Genomic DNA, 17,888 nt, shown 5'->3' on the forward strand with positions numbered 1-17,888 from the left:
TTGGTTGCATTTGTTGAGATATGCTGCTCCGATGAAGGATGCCACTGATCGTGAGGTGGAACTTTAAATCGGCGTTTTATGAGTGGATGAGAATTCACCCTCCCAAACGAGTACTCCAAAATGCCACATGGTGTTACTATTCTCTCGTAAACGACATTTATATCCATCCACCAAATTATTCATGTTCACCAGCAACTTTTTGACTTTTTTCACGATTCATAGAGGTATCATCACAATATCTTAACATAGCATTGCAAGTTGTACTCTCTTGTACTAGTATCGCATCTCAGTTCGACTCGACTTGTTTTCGAATCTCGGATAGATCAAGTCTTGTAAATCCAAAAGAAAAAAAAAGAAATTTCGTAAAGACTTTGAAGAAGAGTTTAAACGGAAATTTCATGTTAGTCCTCATCTCATCCCCATCCAACTCACAGCCGAGAAAACATTGCATGCATGGATATCTACCAATCGCTGACATTGACATTTTATCCTCAATAATCTCCCTTATCATCTTGCACCATCAAACGGAAACGAAACATATATCATTCTGCCTACTTCCCATTGTCAAATGAACGATACTTCCTAAATTCGCTGTATGACCCCATAACAGAATTTTCAAAATACCAATCAACCTCCTTTCAAAGTTGATAAAGAAGAAAACGTCATTCAATTCGAACATCGTCTCTTAGGATTATCAAGATATCAAATGTATGTCGGTTATACATGATAAGAGTGCAATGCTGATAGAGAAACTGGTCGATTTCTGTTGTAGCTTTGTTAATCCGAAATAGCCCAGATATAGAAAGAAATGACTACCGATACCACCTCTCTCAGCCCTACTGCCCCTACGACAAGGCTCAATGTCGCTGCTACTCAATCTGACCCAGAGTTGAACAAGCTGGATGCGGTTAATGGGAAGTTACCAAACGGCCATGACGCTTTAGATCTTGCTGATTCGGTGAGTCGGGATGAGAAAGACGTATCGATGTGGACAGCTAAATCTCTACCATATAGGCCCAACACGCTGATAAACTCGAGGCTAAGAGACTTGAGCACGAACGACAAAGACATGCTCAACGGGCTAGGTTCGAACAGCAGATGCAGGAACTCGAAGCTTCTCAACTTGCTGAAGAACGTCAATTGCTCAACGGGAATACCCCCGCTGGCGAAGCTGCCTCTGCACCCACCACTCCTCCCGGTAGATTACCTCACGGTACCGCCGCTTCTGTTCCCGACAACAAAGAAGCCCCAGCTCCTATCGGTCCGCCAGGAAGAGAAAGAGAAGGTCTCAACGGCGCCAAGAGCATGCCTGGAAGTAGAAGAACTAGCACTTACGGGGGTACTTTCGGGATGGAGAAGTTGAGCTTGAGCGTCATGGCTGACGCAGGAAGAAGAGATTGGACGGAAGATGATGATGTTGATGCCGAGGGTGCTCAAAGTGAGTACAGCTTTTGACATTGGGCAAATTTGTAAGCTGATCGTATAAATCAGGTTCCGTCAAATACCTTCAAATGGGTGATGATGATCCATTCCCTGGCATTCCCAAGTCAGACAACAAGGTAAGTTACCATTTCCCCCATCTGCTCGACGAAATCTCCTGACCTGACACTAGCGTCTTTCCACCGCCTCTGCTGCCCTTGATCTCGCTCCTTTATCGCAAACACCACCTCGTGCATTCGGTTCTCGACCTTTCGAAACTTCCCTAAAGACTTCTGAATGGCCCCAATTCTCCGCTGTCCCAGCTACCGCCAACACCACCACTGCTCGAGGAATGACCTCGCCCCTCCCCGGACAAGGTCTCATGAGTGATGACGGTCGAGATCCTATCCTTGGAAGCAGAAAGACCTCCCCCACCGGAATGGCAGATTCTATCGCCAGTCTTCCTGCCATGCCCAGCAAATCCGTCCCAGCTACTCCTTTCGGCTTCAACAGTATCAGCGGTGCCAAGCGAGCTCCTGGTCCACAAGAGAACGCTGGTGAAGGATTGAGTCATGCTCAAAGAGGTTTCTCCAACCCTGATTTGGCGAGAGCTTTCGGAAAAGTTGGTGGAGGTTTCTCCATGAACGAAGCTGGACGAGTGAGTAACTCTGTCTCATGAAACAATCTTGATTTATGTTGACATCTTTATCTTAACCAGCCCTATGACGCCTACAATGCGTTCCCTCCTTCTGGTGGATTCAACCCTCAGACCGCGTACGACCCTTACGGCTTTGATGACGATGGTTATGGTTCCGGAGCACTCTACCCAGGGGGATCTATCGGTTTGAAGAACAAGCGAGCTGATCAAGACAGAGAGTGTGAGTGACCGAATCTGCTGGATCGCGTTCAATGCTGATTCCGAACATCGTAGTTAACCGATTCACCGGTGTCCGAATTGAAGACATCCAAGGAGAGCTTCTTCCTCTTTGTAAGGATCAACATGGATGTAGATACTTGCAGAAGAAATTGGAAGACGGTGATCCGAAACATAGAGATATGATCTTCAACGAGACATACGGTCACTTCCCCGAACTCATGACTGATCCTTTCGGTAACTACCTCTGTCAAAAGTTGCTTGAGTACTCTACGGAAGAACAACGATCTGCCATCATCGACTCGGTGGCCAATGACCTCGTCGGTATCTCTCTCAACATGCATGGAACGAGAGCAGTCCAGAAGATGGTTGACTTCCTCGCTCAACCTAGACAAGCTAAACAGATCAGAACTTTGATCATGGCTTTGAGTCTGAACGTCGTGGCGCTGATCAAGGATTTGAATGGGAACCACGTAAGTGTTCATATTCTCGAAAGGGGGTGTTCAGGAACTGACATATCTTTCGCTTGATCAGGTGATCCAAAAATGCCTTAACAAGCTTATCCCCGAAGACAACCAGTTCATTTACAATGCTATTGCTGCTAATTTGATCGAAGTTGCAACTCATCGACACGGTTGTTGTGTGCTTCAACGATCAATCGATCACGCCTCACCAGCACAAAGAATGCAACTGGTCACTGAGATCATCTTCAACTCGCTCTACTTGGTACAAGATCCTTTCGGTAACTACGTTATCCAATATATCCTGGATCTCAACGATGCTAGATTCTCTGAACCATTGATCCGAACATTCATCGGTAATGTCTGCTCTTTGTCTGTACAGAAGTAAGTCTGAGTCCTGTCTGTAGGGATTGGTCACGCAAGTCGAGGCTCAATGGGCTGACCATCTGTTCCCCTCTTAGGTTCTCCTCCAACGTCGTCGAGAAATGTGTTCGAGTTGCCGATCCAGAAGTTCGAAAAGGATTAGTAGGAGAATGTCTCAACCGATCTCGTCTTGAGAAGTTACTCAGAGACAGTTACGGAAATTATGTCATTCAAACTATCTTGGATTACTGTGACATCGGCCAAAGAATGCTTGTGAGTTTGGTGCTTGTTGCAAAATTCATCTTCGATTGTTCGTGTACTGATGGGTGATCTCGAATAGCTTGTCGAACTCATCCGACCCATCCTCCCATCTATCCGAAACACCCCATACGGCAAACGAATCCAGTCCAAACTCGCTCGAGAAGACGCCTCATTCAACCCTTACGGCCAAGGCAATGGTTACGGCGGCGGCGGCGGCGGTGGTGGTGGTGGTGGTGGTGGTGGCGGTGGTGGACGAGGCTACGGACGAGGTGGTTATCATGGATCCAACCGAGGACACATCGGTCGTCCTCAATTACAACATGTCAACGCTTTGACTGATATCTACGGTGGCGGTGGACCTTTCATGCAATACGGTGGAGGACACATGCATCCTGGACAAGCGCATTTCCACGGTGGTGAAAGAGGAGGACCAGGTGGACCACCTCCACCTCAAATGGGACCTACTCATACTGGAATGAGCTACCATGCTCCTGGACCAGATGGTCAACCATGGTTACATCTTCGAGGACCTACCGGTGGACCCGCACCCAACTGGCACCTGCAAGATGGACCTGGTGGACACCCTCACCCCCACGGTCCTCATCCTGGTATACAAGGGCAACCACCTCCCTCAGCCGAAACCAACGGTGCAGAAGTGATCCTCCCTGAAGAAGGCCTTGTTGGAGGTGCAGGTGTACCAGCTGGAAATTGGCAAGATCAACAAGGTCAACCATTCGTTCCTTACCACAACGCTCCTCCAATGATGTAGAGTGACCCTATCACATGACTGAAAGGACTTTTCTACATACTTATCGAATGTTTCTCCTTTATCTGCATATATATCTTCTTTTTTTTACTTTTCGAAAGGGCTTTATCACATTTCTATATTTTCAGACTTTCTCTCGTTTGATCTGATTTGATTTGATCTGGTTTGATAAATATGTTGTTTTTAAAGACCTATCTTATTTCCTTTATATTGTATATTCATAAAATACAACTTATAACCCTGCATAATTGGAAATCGAAACGAAGTGATAATTGTTTTGTCTTTGTTTTGTTAGTATTTTATTTGGTTTTGACTTTTATAGAAACTTATCTACTGTGGATTACCATTGGGTCAAGAATCGACTTATATATAGAGAGGAAGGAGGAAGTACTTTGTTGTTTGTCAATGTAAAAAAGGAAATAGATACAGTAGTTTGATTGATTGGTTGGTTGGTTGGTGGATTGTGGAAGATCTGTTGAAAAAAGTTCTTTTTATCCTAGATAATATGAAATCACTTTTATTTGTCTAATCGACAAACTTGTAGTTGAGATCTGAGATTGGTTGGATTTGTGAAATCTGTATGCATTTGGATGTGTATAAGAGTGACCGACATAAAACGATCGATCTGTGCATTGTTGCACATGCATGTACTGCAGGATTATACTGTGAACTAACATATTATTTATGGGAGGTGATGTGTACGTGTCGCTGTTAAAAGTTTATAGAGCTATTTACAATATTTACAATATACATTCGTACACAGATAGGTAATTCCATATAAATCTTTACACAGGGTGGTCTACTTGATGATACTGTACAGAGTGTGACGTTCGGATTGTTTGTATGTGAATTACTGCGCAGCTGAGACTGATGGATACCGTACACTTCTATCCACGATTGTCGACTCAATTGAGTCTTTCACCCCACAGCATCTTACGCAATCTATCTTGAGTATCCTGATACCTTGCCAACATACCTTGAGTCTTCCTAATCATCGCTTCCGTGACCTTGGGATTTTTCAATTGAGCCTTGAACAGTTCCTGCTGATTCATCACGATCTTTTGACTGTTCAGAAACGTTTGAAGGAGTGGAGTTGCATTTGACATCGGGATCGAAGTTGAGGTAATTGGATATTGTTCTTCTGAGATATTCGAGAAAAGATCGAAGGCATCTCGAAGTGGGCTAATCTCTGTACTTTTAGATTCAGGTAAGTGAGAATCCTGAGTCGTACCGGGAGGAGAGGTCTTATGGAATGAGAGAGATGATCGAGTAAGGTCGCAATTCTTGTTGGCATTTTCTTGAACAGCGGGTTTGGATGACTGTTGATTGACTTGGTTGTGATTCGAATTTAAGCTCGTAGTCTCAGCTTTACTAGCTTTCGGCTTCTGCTGGTCTGAATTCGCCATGGTGAATTCATCCGAAGGGAGCTTGCGCTTGACTGGACGACTGAGCTGCTTCATCGGGTGCATCGAGGACAGAGAAGGCTGAATTGCAGGTGGTTTACCTGCTGAACATATGTCATTACTGATACATTTTCCAGTCACTCGTGTGGCTTTGTGAGGGAGAATTATCTGTGTCATTCGAGCTGAATGACCTGCGACTTTCTTGCATGCAGGTAGGCGTGGCGATCTTCGCTTGACTTGAATTTTACTTTTGGTTTTCAACCTTATAAAGGGATTTGTATTTGATTTCGTCTCGTCCTCTGAATCTTCAGGCTCGTATTCTGAATCACTGCTCGAGTCTGCTCGTTTGCCTTGCTGATGATAGGTAGGATATTTGCAATCACTATTCGAAACCACGGATGTATGTAGCCCATCAGTCAGCGAGAGCCAGTACTGTATATCTGAAAGAGACAGTAGGGGAAACATACCTACCAAAGATTCTCAGCTATAATGACGGTGGATTCTTGTCAGCCTTGAGGCGTCATCGGGACAATTCCGATAATGTATCAGGTACATGATCACTCACCAAAGTAGTCACTATAAAAAGCAGTGAGTTGCTGTCCACGGTCAATGAACTTTCCTTCAACCCTATCTATAGGGAGACATGTAAATCCGATATTAGGTAAAGAACCATCTGGCAAGTAGTCAAGTGTCTCCGTTTCCAACTCCCAATACACATTAGGCTCGCAAGAGTGCTGTAATTGTAGAGAGTATATTTCAAATTAGCTCAAAATCATTGGTGATCTTGGTAAGGCTCTGTAAGGTACCCACATTGATAGTTCTTGCTGGTCCTAAACCTATCAGAGTGATTTCTCTCCCATCGACTTCATGCTCAAATGTCAAACCTTCTTCGAATTCAGCTTCGGAAATGTCGTCGATCTCCTCAGGGAAGGAGAAGACGACGAATTGTAAGTCCTTCAGACGAAGGGTTTCGGTGGGGAGGGCATTTTGCTGATATAGACCAATCTGACCCTCGATTTCAGGACAGGATTGAAGATGCAGAGAGCCAATCGATACGAATGAAAGGAAGCTCTTCTCGATCCTGAATCTCAAAGCATCAGTAAGGTGTCTAATGTCTGATATCAATCGTCTGGCATTGCAGCAATGGTAAACTTACAATTTCAACCAATGCTCGGGTACGATGTTATCTTTCTTCTTGAGTTGGGTGTCGGTACTATAGTATCAGCCAGATTGATCAGTCAGCCGTTTCCTGGTAGCACTGCTTGAAACGATCGGACAAGATACGGACATCTCGCTGATACATTCCGATATCATGCCTTGATCTCATGTACGATTATACTGTGCGCAGAAGTCTTATCAGTCATTGGGATACATGAACGAATGCTGATGTATAACCTCCTATCAGGTTGGTGAAACACAAACGCACATACCTTTACTAGAAACGGCTTGATGATGTCGTCAAAGTCCAGCTCGACTCTCAGACTAGCTTTGATGGGTGATATCTTCAAACCATCCTTCTCCGCTATCACCTCGTATAGAACTTGCTCAAATGCGCAGAGTTGATGAAGTACTTGAATAGCTGGATCTTCAGGTACGCAAGGAGCGAATTTGCTTGGAGGCGGATCTCGAAAAGATGGACGGACCGTAGGGCTGAGTTTCTTGGCTAGATTCACGCTCTGATTTGTCGTCTGAAATTCCTTCTTCTCTTGATCGTTTGATCGCGTCTACATCTCCCCTATTCGTCTGACCTGCAAGATTAAAATGGGTCAATCATCATGTCCTGCCGCCAAACACGGTGGCGTGAGGCTGTATACATACACTGAGCTACATTCCTCTCTTTCACTATTGTTGCCATTTCGCCTATATGCGTCGAAGGTGAACAATGAAGTGAATAGGTGACTTATCTTACGTCTTAGAGAACGAGGATTAGGAGGAAGAAAGGAAAAAGGAAGACAAAAAACAGGAGGAAGATCAAGGTATGTACTGTACCCGATGATGTGGACCTTCAAAGTCTGTGCGCATGGACCTGTACTTGCAGCATCACGCACAGACCTACTGAAGAAACAGCCTACCTCTTCAAACAAGTAGGTACAGATTCAATTGACTGTACTTTAGTAGCCATATACATGGGTCTCATATACATTTACGACCAAAATTCAAAGATAGATGAAAACCAATACAGGGTTCACGAGAAGAGATGAGAAGTTGATCTGGAGGCAGATTCTTTTACAGCCCGGTGATTTACTTCAGCTGTACTTTATCAGCTTATATCAGCCCATTCACAATTCTTGTGCAAATCCCACTAGTGAATGCTTAAGAAGCATATGAAGTACCCCATTTAGTCATGTAGTGGCCTTGTAAAGACCCCGACCGTGCAATCATGGAGTGCGATTCATTCAACTTGTTTCCGTCAGCAGTTTCGTGGCCTCTAGGGGATTGACCATCATCATATGCATGCTATAATGGATTATCTTGATAATCCCACATATTCAGAAGAGCTGGACATAAAACACACACATACAGATACAGATGACTACCTTCACATGTAGCTGTTGAGTCAGATTCCACGGACACGATCTTTTCGGATTTCGCCACTTCGACTGCTCTTGGTAGCTTTTTCCCCAAGAGCAGTGGAAATCATAGTATCTTGCCAGGCTGTGACAGGATTTGGAGTCTTTGATTTAGGAGTGGATACCGGTGCCCATGGGAAGGATCTTTGGTTCGAAGTGACCCTATCTAGCTCATCATATCTCTTGTCATCAGTGTTATCGGCCAAATTTGATGTCACGGCGCTAAGCCCCGTGATACGTTCTTCTGGATCGGCATCGGTAAATCCCCAAGGGAGGGATCTTGAAGTATTGGAAATGTGCTGTGGAGAAGTATGAAAGTGTGCCGCGTCCTCGGGCTCCCCCTCAGGAAATCCAGTCGGTCGAACGTGAGAAGATTTGAGATCCTGGGGTCGGTAAGGGAGGGAAGTTGGAGGTGAAATCTCGTCGGAGTATGCGTTAACCTCTGGAGTGCATGGTGAAGCTTTCCCTCTATCTTTTTCCAAGTAATCACATTCAGTGGAAGCTCTGAGTGTCGATTCAGCTTCATAGATCGTCCCGTCGGGATCTACTAGCATTGACATAATCTCCTTACTATTTCGCTTGAGCGGTTTCTCAGCGAGGTCGGACGGTTCCGCCTTCATACTAGAAAATGGAGTTGATTTCTTTTTCGTATATCGTTTCTTCTTGTTACTCTTCTTATCGCTGTAATCTGGCGAGGAATCATGTTCGGATGAACTACTAGATAATCATGGTCTTCCTTGTCTCCCCATCGGCAGGTACTATCGATTTTTTAGATTCAACAGATCAGGTCAGAAATCTGATTAAGCATGCACATGGGAGATAGACCTACCAAAAGTGTTTAGCTTTATACCTCAGCCGTCAGCTGTGACTGAATGTATAAGGAAGGCGACAGAGGGGAAGCTTACCGAAGAATTCACTATAATAAGCTAAGATCTCTTCTCCTGGTCTGATCGATGAGGTTTGCACGAACTCGAACTCCTGCGTGGCTATGCCACCATCAGCTGCATCGATGAGCTTGTATAGCTCATCATACGGCATATCCCAATCAACGTTGCAGATGCAAGCGTGCTGAAGTATTAGTGCAGCGATGCATCAGCCTCTTTTGCATCATATGAAAGGTAGGGAGCAAGTAGACCAGACTTACATTGACTGATCGACCGAAACCTAAATTCATCATCACCGTTACTTTCTCATCCCTTAGTCGTTCGAAACACAGCCCGGGATGAAAACCCTTCTCCTCCGCGTCACTTATATCTTGTATCTCGGAAGTAGGAAGTGTTAAAATAAGGTATTCAATACCTGTCATGTCCATCTTGCCGAACTCTGATGCACTTTTGTCCTTTCGACCTTTCGATCTCTTCTTGGCTGTGACCTTAGTAGTGGCCGTGTGCCTTCTGAAAAGTCCAACTTGATTATCAGGAAGGTTTCGACAAGTACGGAGTTCAATTTGTCGATTCAGGAGCGCGTTGATGAAATTGTCTTGAATCCTGAATGGAATTGTTTCAGCCGTGGATGAAGTTAGGTCAGAGTCAACAGGGTCGTTCTTCATGCTAAGCCAGAGTTCTGTACTTACAATGCCAACAGTCTCTCGTTGATGATATTGTCTTTGGCCTTCCTCTGGGAGTCGGTACTACCATCAAACAGCATCAGCGATGGCCAGCGATATTATCATGCAAATCACAGCAGACGGCGAGCTTACATCTTCTCAAGCAATCCTATCAAATAGTGGATATCGTCCTCCTTCTCAGTACCTTTCTGTCTCACCATCAGACCCAATTAATCCAGTTAGTATGACAACAATTTACAGTGTTTAAGATGGTGAGTTTAACAGACAGACTCAACGAAACTTACAATTCCTTTAAGCTCCCTCTTCACTCCCTTCACCGAGCTTCTGTCGATCTTCTCCCGAAGACTGGATCTCATAGCCGGTCGCGTCGTCCCATGAAAGGCTGCCAACGCTTCGTGGAAGAGTTGTTCGAATGCGCAGACTTGATGTGCCAGAGCCAAGTCAGCCGAGAGCTCGAGATCTTCACTATCGACTCTGTGCTGAGCTCTTCCTGATGCCTTAAAGATAGATAGCGATTCAGCGAAGGTGGCAAATTCTTGTGATGCGATTGGAGTGCTGTCCGAAGGTAAGGTTTCGGGAAGACTGTCAATTCCAGAAGAGAGGGGGAGGCCTTCGACTCCTGAGGACAGAGAGTGGAAAGATGATAGAGAATTCATGTGATCAGTTTTTGATTTGGCTTTTAATTTTGATTTTGACATGTCAGCGGAGATGTTTGAGAATATTGCCGTTGGGACTGTAGAATAGAAGAGAAGAGAAAGAAGAGGAGACAAAACGCTTAAAAGATAAGAAATGCGTTGCAATGTGCAGCACTTCCGCCAAATAGCATCAGGTATATCTCACTGAATTGATTGACTACGCACGGACCACCCATGACGTTCCACATTCGCCCATTAGATGACATGCAGATAGAGGACAGTGCGCAGGCATCGCAGAATCGAACTTGACAGCTAATCTGAGTATCTGTGATCAGAACTCCATCGCCATGCGTACATCCAGATTATTGCGGTAAGGGCGGAATGTCTATCTCTTTTAGTAAAGCAGTGTAGTTGTATGCTCGAAAGATTTGGCACGAATCACCGTAACAAGATTCAACCCTCAACGAGTTTCAACCCTAAACGAGGTTTTCTCATTTTTCCACCGTAGAGAGGCTTTTTTTGGATTTCTTTGAGGACTCAGCATAAATCCATCAAGTCACTTACAGGCCTGAGAACTGGTAGGTAGGCGTATACACAGTTGATGAAGATCATATTGGAGTGATTTGATGCTTGCATACCTGCAGCTGCTGCAATATTGAAATAAGTTTCAAAAAACAAATTTTCAGCAGGGCTCCACTATCTGCCTAAGATGCATATGCGTAAAGAGCTAGACTAGGGGACATTTTTGGCCTGGAGATGCATGCCAAGTTTGAAAGGGCCAGCTGTTGTGTGGGCCTTATATCTTGTTATGTTTCTGCCACCATAACCGCCACGGACCAAAGGCTGTTGGTAACCCCCTGATGTGCACACCCAAGTTCGAAACTGGCAAAGCTCCATGACAAAGTAAGTTAAATGGTGAATTGACGAGACGCTCTACAGTGCAAAATCCCCTAAGATCCCATACTGCGCCATGACAAATCCTTTACAGGCGGAGAAAACCTACAAGCGTCGAATATCGATCTACGAACGTACCTCCCGGTTGTTCTATTCACTGCTGTAGATAGATGCCATCAGCCCATCGCATCATAGCCATATCCATTCAGAGACACTCACCGAGCTACACATTGAGCAACCACCCTTATTTCCACTTCCATCTCCTTCCTCATCAATAACCATATCTTCCATATCCACTACAGATATCCCCGAAGCCTCTCGATCCTGAGGAGTTTGCTTACCCTTCCCTTTGTCTTTCCGCCTCAATTGATCTACCAACATTCTCTGCTTGACTCTACATCTCTCAATTTCCTTACGATCCTCGCTGATCTTCTCTCTGGAATCCACCAATTCCGATACGATTGCGATCAAGCGATCTTCATGAGTCTCCAATCGGTGCATGTGTTTGTCCAATCTTGTACCCAGCCGAGTAAGTTGATCGTATATCTCCATCTTTGTAGGGCTCGCAGTGGCATTGCCATCGAGAATTTCTATAATTTCCCCATCGTCTATCGCAAAGATATCGTCCTCTTCTTGCTGATGACCACTGGATTTCCCCCAAGTCTCAGGTATGCCATCTTCCTCCTCATCACTGTTGACTCTCTGGAGTCTCTTCTTCTTCTTTTGCGTAGATGATCTTGTCTGTCTTGCAGTAGAGCTTTCTCCAGGTGATACAGTAGTAACATATTCGACTTCATCGTCATCTTCCTGTCCTTGTGTACTTTGCTTCTTCCTCTTGGTCTTTTTCCGCCGCAGAGACTCCTTTCTCTCTTCAGATAAAGTGTGATCTCTGTCGGAATCTGAACACCGGCTGGTTGTTCGAAAATGGAGGGCAGGTGTGAGTCGGGAAGACCCTTCAAAGTGTATATTGTTTAGATCCATCGAGTCGGCCCGTAAGACTGGATACTCCATGGGTGTACCAGCACGATAATGATGAGTTGAACGGCCAGGAGGGCCAGTAGATTTATCATTCGTAGATGAGTGAAGCGATGTGCTGCTGCATATGCTATGAACAGGAGAAAAGTGCTAGTCAGCATTTTTAGAGGATAAAGGTAAGTCGTAAATTAGACTGACCAGTCTAGTCGAGCTATAACAGCAAATTGATCAATACCATATCTCCCTAGGCAATCACTGTTCATCGGTACTTACCAAACTCGTCACCATAATATCCAAAAATCTCCATCCCAGGCCTCAACGTTCTCCTTGGAAGTTTCACCAATTTCGAACTCATTCTACCAATCTTACAATCATTCTCGAACTTCAATGCATTTGGGTCAAATAACCATTCAATCGATTTATTTTGGCAGTGGTGCTACCCAATATCACCAATCGACATAGCAGTGATCAGTGGTGACTTCACCTCATCAGGGAGCGAGACTTACATTGATCACCCTCGCCATACCTAAACCCATCAAAACATAATTCTTCCCTTCCTTCTCTCCGGGTTTCTTATGCTTATAATCAAAAGTCAGATCATCTAGAAAACCATGCTCTTCAGGTTTCTTGATCTTCCGAGGAAAGGCAAAAAGTTCGAATCGAATTCCATCCATATTGGGTGTTTTCCCTCTCCTCGTCAGGACATCGATACGAGATGATGGTTCTGCGGGCTTGACGAATAGTCCAACTTGCCCTGGAACTTCTTTGGATTCGCGAAGATGGAGGAAAGGGTTTCGCAAAGCTGCGATGAAGTTATCTCTAATGCTGTAAATAAGCACACTTCATATCAGTATAGTGTACAGTATCTCGAACAGTCATAAGGAAAGGCAAACTTAGAGTCTATGACACTCACCGATCAATGTAATCTTCAGGTATGATATTATCCTTTGCAAATTTTTGGGAATGTGTTCTGACGATCTTTGTGTCAGCCGAATTCCAGCATGATTTAGGATCACCCACATCCTCTTGATGATCCCTTCCAAGCCACCAATCTCATCATTTCTTCTCGCTTGTCTCTACCACATAGCCACAGTATCAAGTCAGTCCAAACCATCCTCTGCATCGCTATATGTTGAAAACTGAGTACAGCTTGAACTCACCCCGGTATCAGAATTATCAAACATCTCTTTCCTATCGAACTTGAATATCTTCGATCCCCTTACAGGTGCGATCTCCAGCCCATCCAACCCTGCGAAGAACTCCATCAAGACATGTTCGAAAGCGCACAACTGATGTAAAACGCTCAGAGTGTCTTTCTCGTTCTTAGTGAGTAGAATTCCGTTGTCTGTGGGTGTGAGGGTGGGCGAATCTGGTGAGAATAGGTCATCTAATCGTGCTTGTTCTTGTTCTTCCTCCTCGTCGTCTTGATCGGGTGAAAGTGATCTAGGCGGTGGTCTAGAAGCTGAGTTTGCTGTGCGACTGCTCTTCCGAGCTCTGAATGGCATGATGAGATACAGCAATGGATCAAAGGTAACGAGACAAGTCGGAACTGGGAGAGGATATACATGAAGATACTACCGTGATATCCAACGAAAGTTGAAAGAAGGAAGACACATTGTTTGAGCGTGTTGGACATGAACATCATCATCATCATGGCTTGGGTTCAGGGAAATGACCTTCCTTTGTTGCACGTTGATCCACAGCGTCGATATCAGTGCATGTGCATCAAAGGTACAAAGTGGGGGGGAAGGACCATCAGAGTGGGGGAGTGCGGATCAGAATCAAGGATATCAATGAAGATGTTGACTAACTTATGCCTGGCAATCATGTCACAGATTCAATGGATTATGGTTATCACGATACATATCGCTCGAGAAACAAAGATGACTCGACTCGCGACTGCTTTTCGTGTTAGTACATGGACCTAACAGTACCATACATCGCCACTCACACCAAATCTTTCTCTTTCTCTTTTTCTCCAACCATGTCCTATACCCCTCTACCCCTCCCATAACCTGTGCATTCCATTCGTATACTCTTGATTGCCCAACACCACTCACATTCACACACATTTAGAGTACTTGACCACCCAACATGTCACAAGGGTATGTCCCAGAATGGACGTCGGATCCGAAGGCGATACGATCAGAAACTACCAACGAGATCGTCCGACCTTTCATACTCAAGAACGAAGCGGACCATAACCTCTACAGGTATCTACTCACGGGTAAGGGAGTGCGGGAAGTGGCTCGCTTTCAGGTATCGGCAGATGTCGCTTGGCATATAGCTAGAATCCTGGAAGGGACGGACAGAGAGCTGACGTTGACAGGGACGTTTCAGATCGTAGGTGTACATCATCCAAACGCGACGACTTTGAAATTCATAGACATTGACATTGTGGATCTTCATCCTCATTAGTCGTTTGGAAAGACTTCAGCTTTCCTGGGTGAACTCGCTTTTATCGGACAATATGTTCCCACCTGGTTCAGACTTTATTACCAAGATGACGAATTAGAGATATCATCAATATCTCAGAACCTTCACCGGATTTTCTCCCTGCTCACTGAGGCGACAACAAATCTCCGAGATGAGAAACAACTTCGTGGGGTATACGTAGAACTATTCCATCTTGTCTTCTATGAGAATGAGGAAACCAAATCGTTTGATATCAAGTAAGTTTGCGACGTCCATTTCCATCAACTTGATTGATCCAGCTCCCGATCTGAACTAGTGTAACTCATACTCTTCAATCTCCAGCTCAAATGTCAAAACGAGTTTTCGGATCGTAGATGAATTGCATCTCCGGCCTCTGGCTCTAAATGAAACCGACTTGCAAATTGGTTTCGCACCTGATGCATTCCGTATAAGTAAAAATCAGTATAGTGAACCTGTCAAGCTTAGTCCGTCCGTATACGCTTTGTCAAGGGATATTCTCGTAAACTCAAATGATGGTGAGTATAATTTTAGGATCCAGTAGGAAGTGAGAAAGGAGCTGATATGTCTGGGCAATATTTAGATCTGTTCGAATCATGGTTCCCATACGTGTTAGTACACCTCAACACCGGTACATCAGATTTCAACAAGACTCGATTGGAGAACGATACTTCCATCTTACTCGCTTTGAAGCTATATCATGCCTTGTACCCACAAGCTATACAAACCGACCCAGTACATTGCGAACTTCATATCAGTGAGACGAGATGTGTCTTTGGGATTAGGGTTCTGGCAGATTGGGTAGAGGTGGTCATGGGCTTCTTGACCGGCGGGAAGGTGGTGAGTGTGATGTGATACATCGACCAACCGTCTTAAAGTGACAAATCACGTATCTTCTACTCACAGCTCGTCGTACCGATCTTCGCTTCTCCCATATCCATTCTTTCCAAGTACTTACAGTTCGTCAATATCTTACTTAACATCAAAGATGAAAGGGACATTCGAAAGTCGATAATCGAAAATTGGTTATGGTGCTCGAGCGGGAGGTTATCGGAAATACTCTTACTAAGACTTGCCCGAAATAGATCTTCAGCTTCGACCGCTCTTCAGCGTTATTTTTATTCACCAGGACCAGCATCTCGAACTCCTACCGAATCGCCTGAAGAGATTGATAAGAAGAATCGAATCAACAAGTGGTTAGAAGATATTCATGATCATCGGCATTCTGTTGAGAGAGGTTACCTTCTTAACTTGTGACTGGAAGTCTGCTTGTTCATCATTCTGCTTGATTTCATTTGTGTTTCTTGGTTGATGCTTTGTGTCGTATATAATCGTTCTTTGACATAGATATATTGTAATTCATTTCGTATCATGGACATACCATATCATCATCAGAGATAGTTGTACTTGTTGTCCATTCATTCCTATAACCCATGTATGTGACCTGTACTCCAACTCGGTCGATTACTTCTAAGGTAATCTCCATTGACCGTAAAGCATACTGAGGTGAGATTTGATCCTATCAGCCCAACTCTAACAAATTCACCAACACCCAGTTCACTCACTCGAAACAAGCCATGATGGTCCATTTCCTATTCTCAGCCTCTGGGAAAACCAAACTCCTAGGTCCATAAAATACCTCATCATCCACTTCTTCCTGTTTCCTTGGTAGACAATGCAAGAACCTCCAGTCTTCTTCCGCACCAGCATCGTTAACCATCTTATTGGTGATTTGATATCCCTCGAAAGCTTTTAGACGTTCGACCTTTTCTTGTTCTTGACCCATGGAGATCCAGGTATCGGTCACTACCACGTCGGCATTTACAAGGGCTTCGGATGGAGTGTTGGTGAGTTTCACGAGGGATTGGGTACCTGCTTCGGTCCTGTGAACGAAGAAGATGTTAGCGGGCGTCATGACAGGTAAGAAATAAATGGTGTAAGTGAAATGGGGCAAATGAGATCGTTATATCACAATGAAGCATGACAGTCTCAAAGATGATGAAGAAAGCTTTCACTTACACCCTCGCCCAAACTCTCTCATCAACCTTATCATAACCCTTTGGCGCAGCCAAACTAAATTCCATACCTAATCTAGGGAGAGTGACCAACAACTCGTTCGAGATGTTATTACTATCCCCTACCCAGGCCACCTTCTTGCCTTTGAGAGTCTTGAGTGGGTCAACAGTAGATTGGAAGTACTTCAAGATGGATGTATGAGTTCCCTCACCCTCAGCTGCCTTTTCAGGTGGTGTAGGTGTAGGAGCGTAATGTTCGTGTAACGCCATGATGTCGGCGAGAATCTGGGTGGGATGATATAGGTCCGAGAGAGCGTTGATGATTGGTACAGGCGAGTATTTGGCAAGTGTCTACACAAGTGGATTATCATGGATATCAGTGATATATCACCCAAATGACGATCGATGTTTGGGTGGGAAGAAGAAAAACCACCCACCTCAACCTCATGATGTCCTCCTACTCTGGCCATGATACCATCCACCATACTACCTACGACCCTAGCAGTATCCTCCAATGTCTCATTCACACCTAATTGAATATCATCTTTACCTAAGAACATTGGGTGTCCACCTAATGCTTGAACAGAAGTTTCAGAAGCGACTCGAGTTCTGGTTGATCGTTTACTGAAGATCATAGCGATTGTCCTCTTGTCCAGAGTCGGTATTAGGGCTTTTGGAGATCGATGCTTGCTGACATATTTCATAGCTAAGGCATTCTGGATAAGCGTCTTGATCTGAGCTGGGGAGAGGTCAGCGAGAGTGAGAAGATGCGGTGGAGGAGTCGTGTTTCGAAAAATCGTGTTATCGGGTTGAGCTCGTCGGGGAGCTCGTCGAGCTGCATGAGCAGCTGGTCGAGCGAAGGATGACATCTTGTACGGTAAGTGTAAGTAGTGTGCACGAGTGAGGGGCAGAGAGAGATTCGTAAAGGAATTAATGGAGATGAAGTATCAAAATCGTTATCTACAAGTGAGGAGTCGGACTCGATTTTGGGAGGAATTCCGAGTCGTGAGTTCATCCAGGCACGGTCATATGCTACATTCGTGGCAATTTAGAGAACAAGACTTGCAGCGTCCAGTGCTGGTTCCTCTGCCTCTTGGCCAGTGTGGAACTATGGTGCTGATCCCCCGGAACTGAATGAGTTCCAAAAGTGTACAGCATCAGTAGATAGCGTGGATAGCGACAAGGTTCGATCAAATCAACTTAATTCGTCAAACAAACACTTGTCAATGACAATAAACTAGGTTTGAAACGT

General features: G+C 44.7%; 6 protein-coding genes across 6 annotated transcripts; 2 read left to right on the forward strand and 4 right to left on the reverse strand.

Annotated features, from left to right (window-relative positions):
* Positions 1-808: 808 nt before the first annotated feature.
* Positions 809-4,147, forward strand: V865_007376 (uncharacterized protein; the record flags this gene model as incomplete). Its single annotated transcript, XM_066231124.1, has 9 exons — positions 809-958; positions 1,015-1,438; positions 1,492-1,559; positions 1,613-2,077; positions 2,138-2,297; positions 2,351-2,766; positions 2,828-3,138; positions 3,216-3,390; positions 3,458-4,147. 9 exons carry the CDS (start codon positions 809-811, stop codon positions 4,145-4,147), a joined length of 2,859 nt encoding a protein of 952 aa, XP_066087221.1.
* Positions 4,148-5,049: 902 nt separating this feature from the next.
* V865_007377 (uncharacterized protein) lies at positions 5,050-7,402 on the reverse strand (the record flags this gene model as incomplete). The annotated part of the gene is made up of 8 exons (XM_066231125.1): positions 5,050-5,929; positions 6,019-6,031; positions 6,113-6,281; positions 6,358-6,628; positions 6,704-6,760; positions 6,970-7,132; positions 7,221-7,295; positions 7,366-7,402. The coding sequence occupies 8 exons, from the start codon at positions 7,400-7,402 to the stop codon at positions 5,050-5,052; spliced, it is 1,665 nt and encodes a 554-aa protein (XP_066087222.1).
* A 702-nt stretch (positions 7,403-8,104) lies between these two features.
* On the reverse strand, positions 8,105-10,382 carry V865_007378 (uncharacterized protein; the record flags this gene model as incomplete). The annotated part of the gene is made up of 7 exons (XM_066231126.1): positions 8,105-8,831; positions 8,947-8,959; positions 9,023-9,185; positions 9,262-9,604; positions 9,691-9,747; positions 9,817-9,872; positions 9,969-10,382. 7 exons carry the CDS (start codon positions 10,380-10,382, stop codon positions 8,105-8,107), a joined length of 1,773 nt encoding a protein of 590 aa, XP_066087223.1.
* Positions 10,383-11,252: 870 nt separating this feature from the next.
* Positions 11,253-13,693, reverse strand: V865_007379 (uncharacterized protein; the record flags this gene model as incomplete). Its single annotated transcript, XM_066231127.1, has 8 exons — positions 11,253-11,318; positions 11,433-12,318; positions 12,387-12,399; positions 12,462-12,624; positions 12,695-13,013; positions 13,102-13,158; positions 13,209-13,264; positions 13,349-13,693. 8 exons carry the CDS (start codon positions 13,691-13,693, stop codon positions 11,253-11,255), a joined length of 1,905 nt encoding a protein of 634 aa, XP_066087224.1.
* A 589-nt stretch (positions 13,694-14,282) lies between these two features.
* Positions 14,283-15,878, forward strand: V865_007380 (uncharacterized protein; the record flags this gene model as incomplete). Its single annotated transcript, XM_066231128.1, has 5 exons — positions 14,283-14,531; positions 14,607-14,860; positions 14,946-15,139; positions 15,205-15,461; positions 15,528-15,878. The coding sequence occupies 5 exons, from the start codon at positions 14,283-14,285 to the stop codon at positions 15,876-15,878; spliced, it is 1,305 nt and encodes a 434-aa protein (XP_066087225.1).
* A 304-nt stretch (positions 15,879-16,182) lies between these two features.
* Positions 16,183-17,505, reverse strand: V865_007381 (uncharacterized protein; the record flags this gene model as incomplete). Its single annotated transcript, XM_066231129.1, has 3 exons — positions 16,183-16,504; positions 16,641-16,987; positions 17,074-17,505. The coding sequence occupies 3 exons, from the start codon at positions 17,503-17,505 to the stop codon at positions 16,183-16,185; spliced, it is 1,101 nt and encodes a 366-aa protein (XP_066087226.1).
* Positions 17,506-17,888: the final 383 nt, after the last annotated feature.

This window comes from Kwoniella europaea, chromosome 2 (assembly GCF_036810445.1).
Source record: "Kwoniella europaea PYCC6329 chromosome 2, complete sequence".
NCBI classification, from domain to species: domain Eukaryota; kingdom Fungi; phylum Basidiomycota; class Tremellomycetes; order Tremellales; family Cryptococcaceae; genus Kwoniella; species Kwoniella europaea.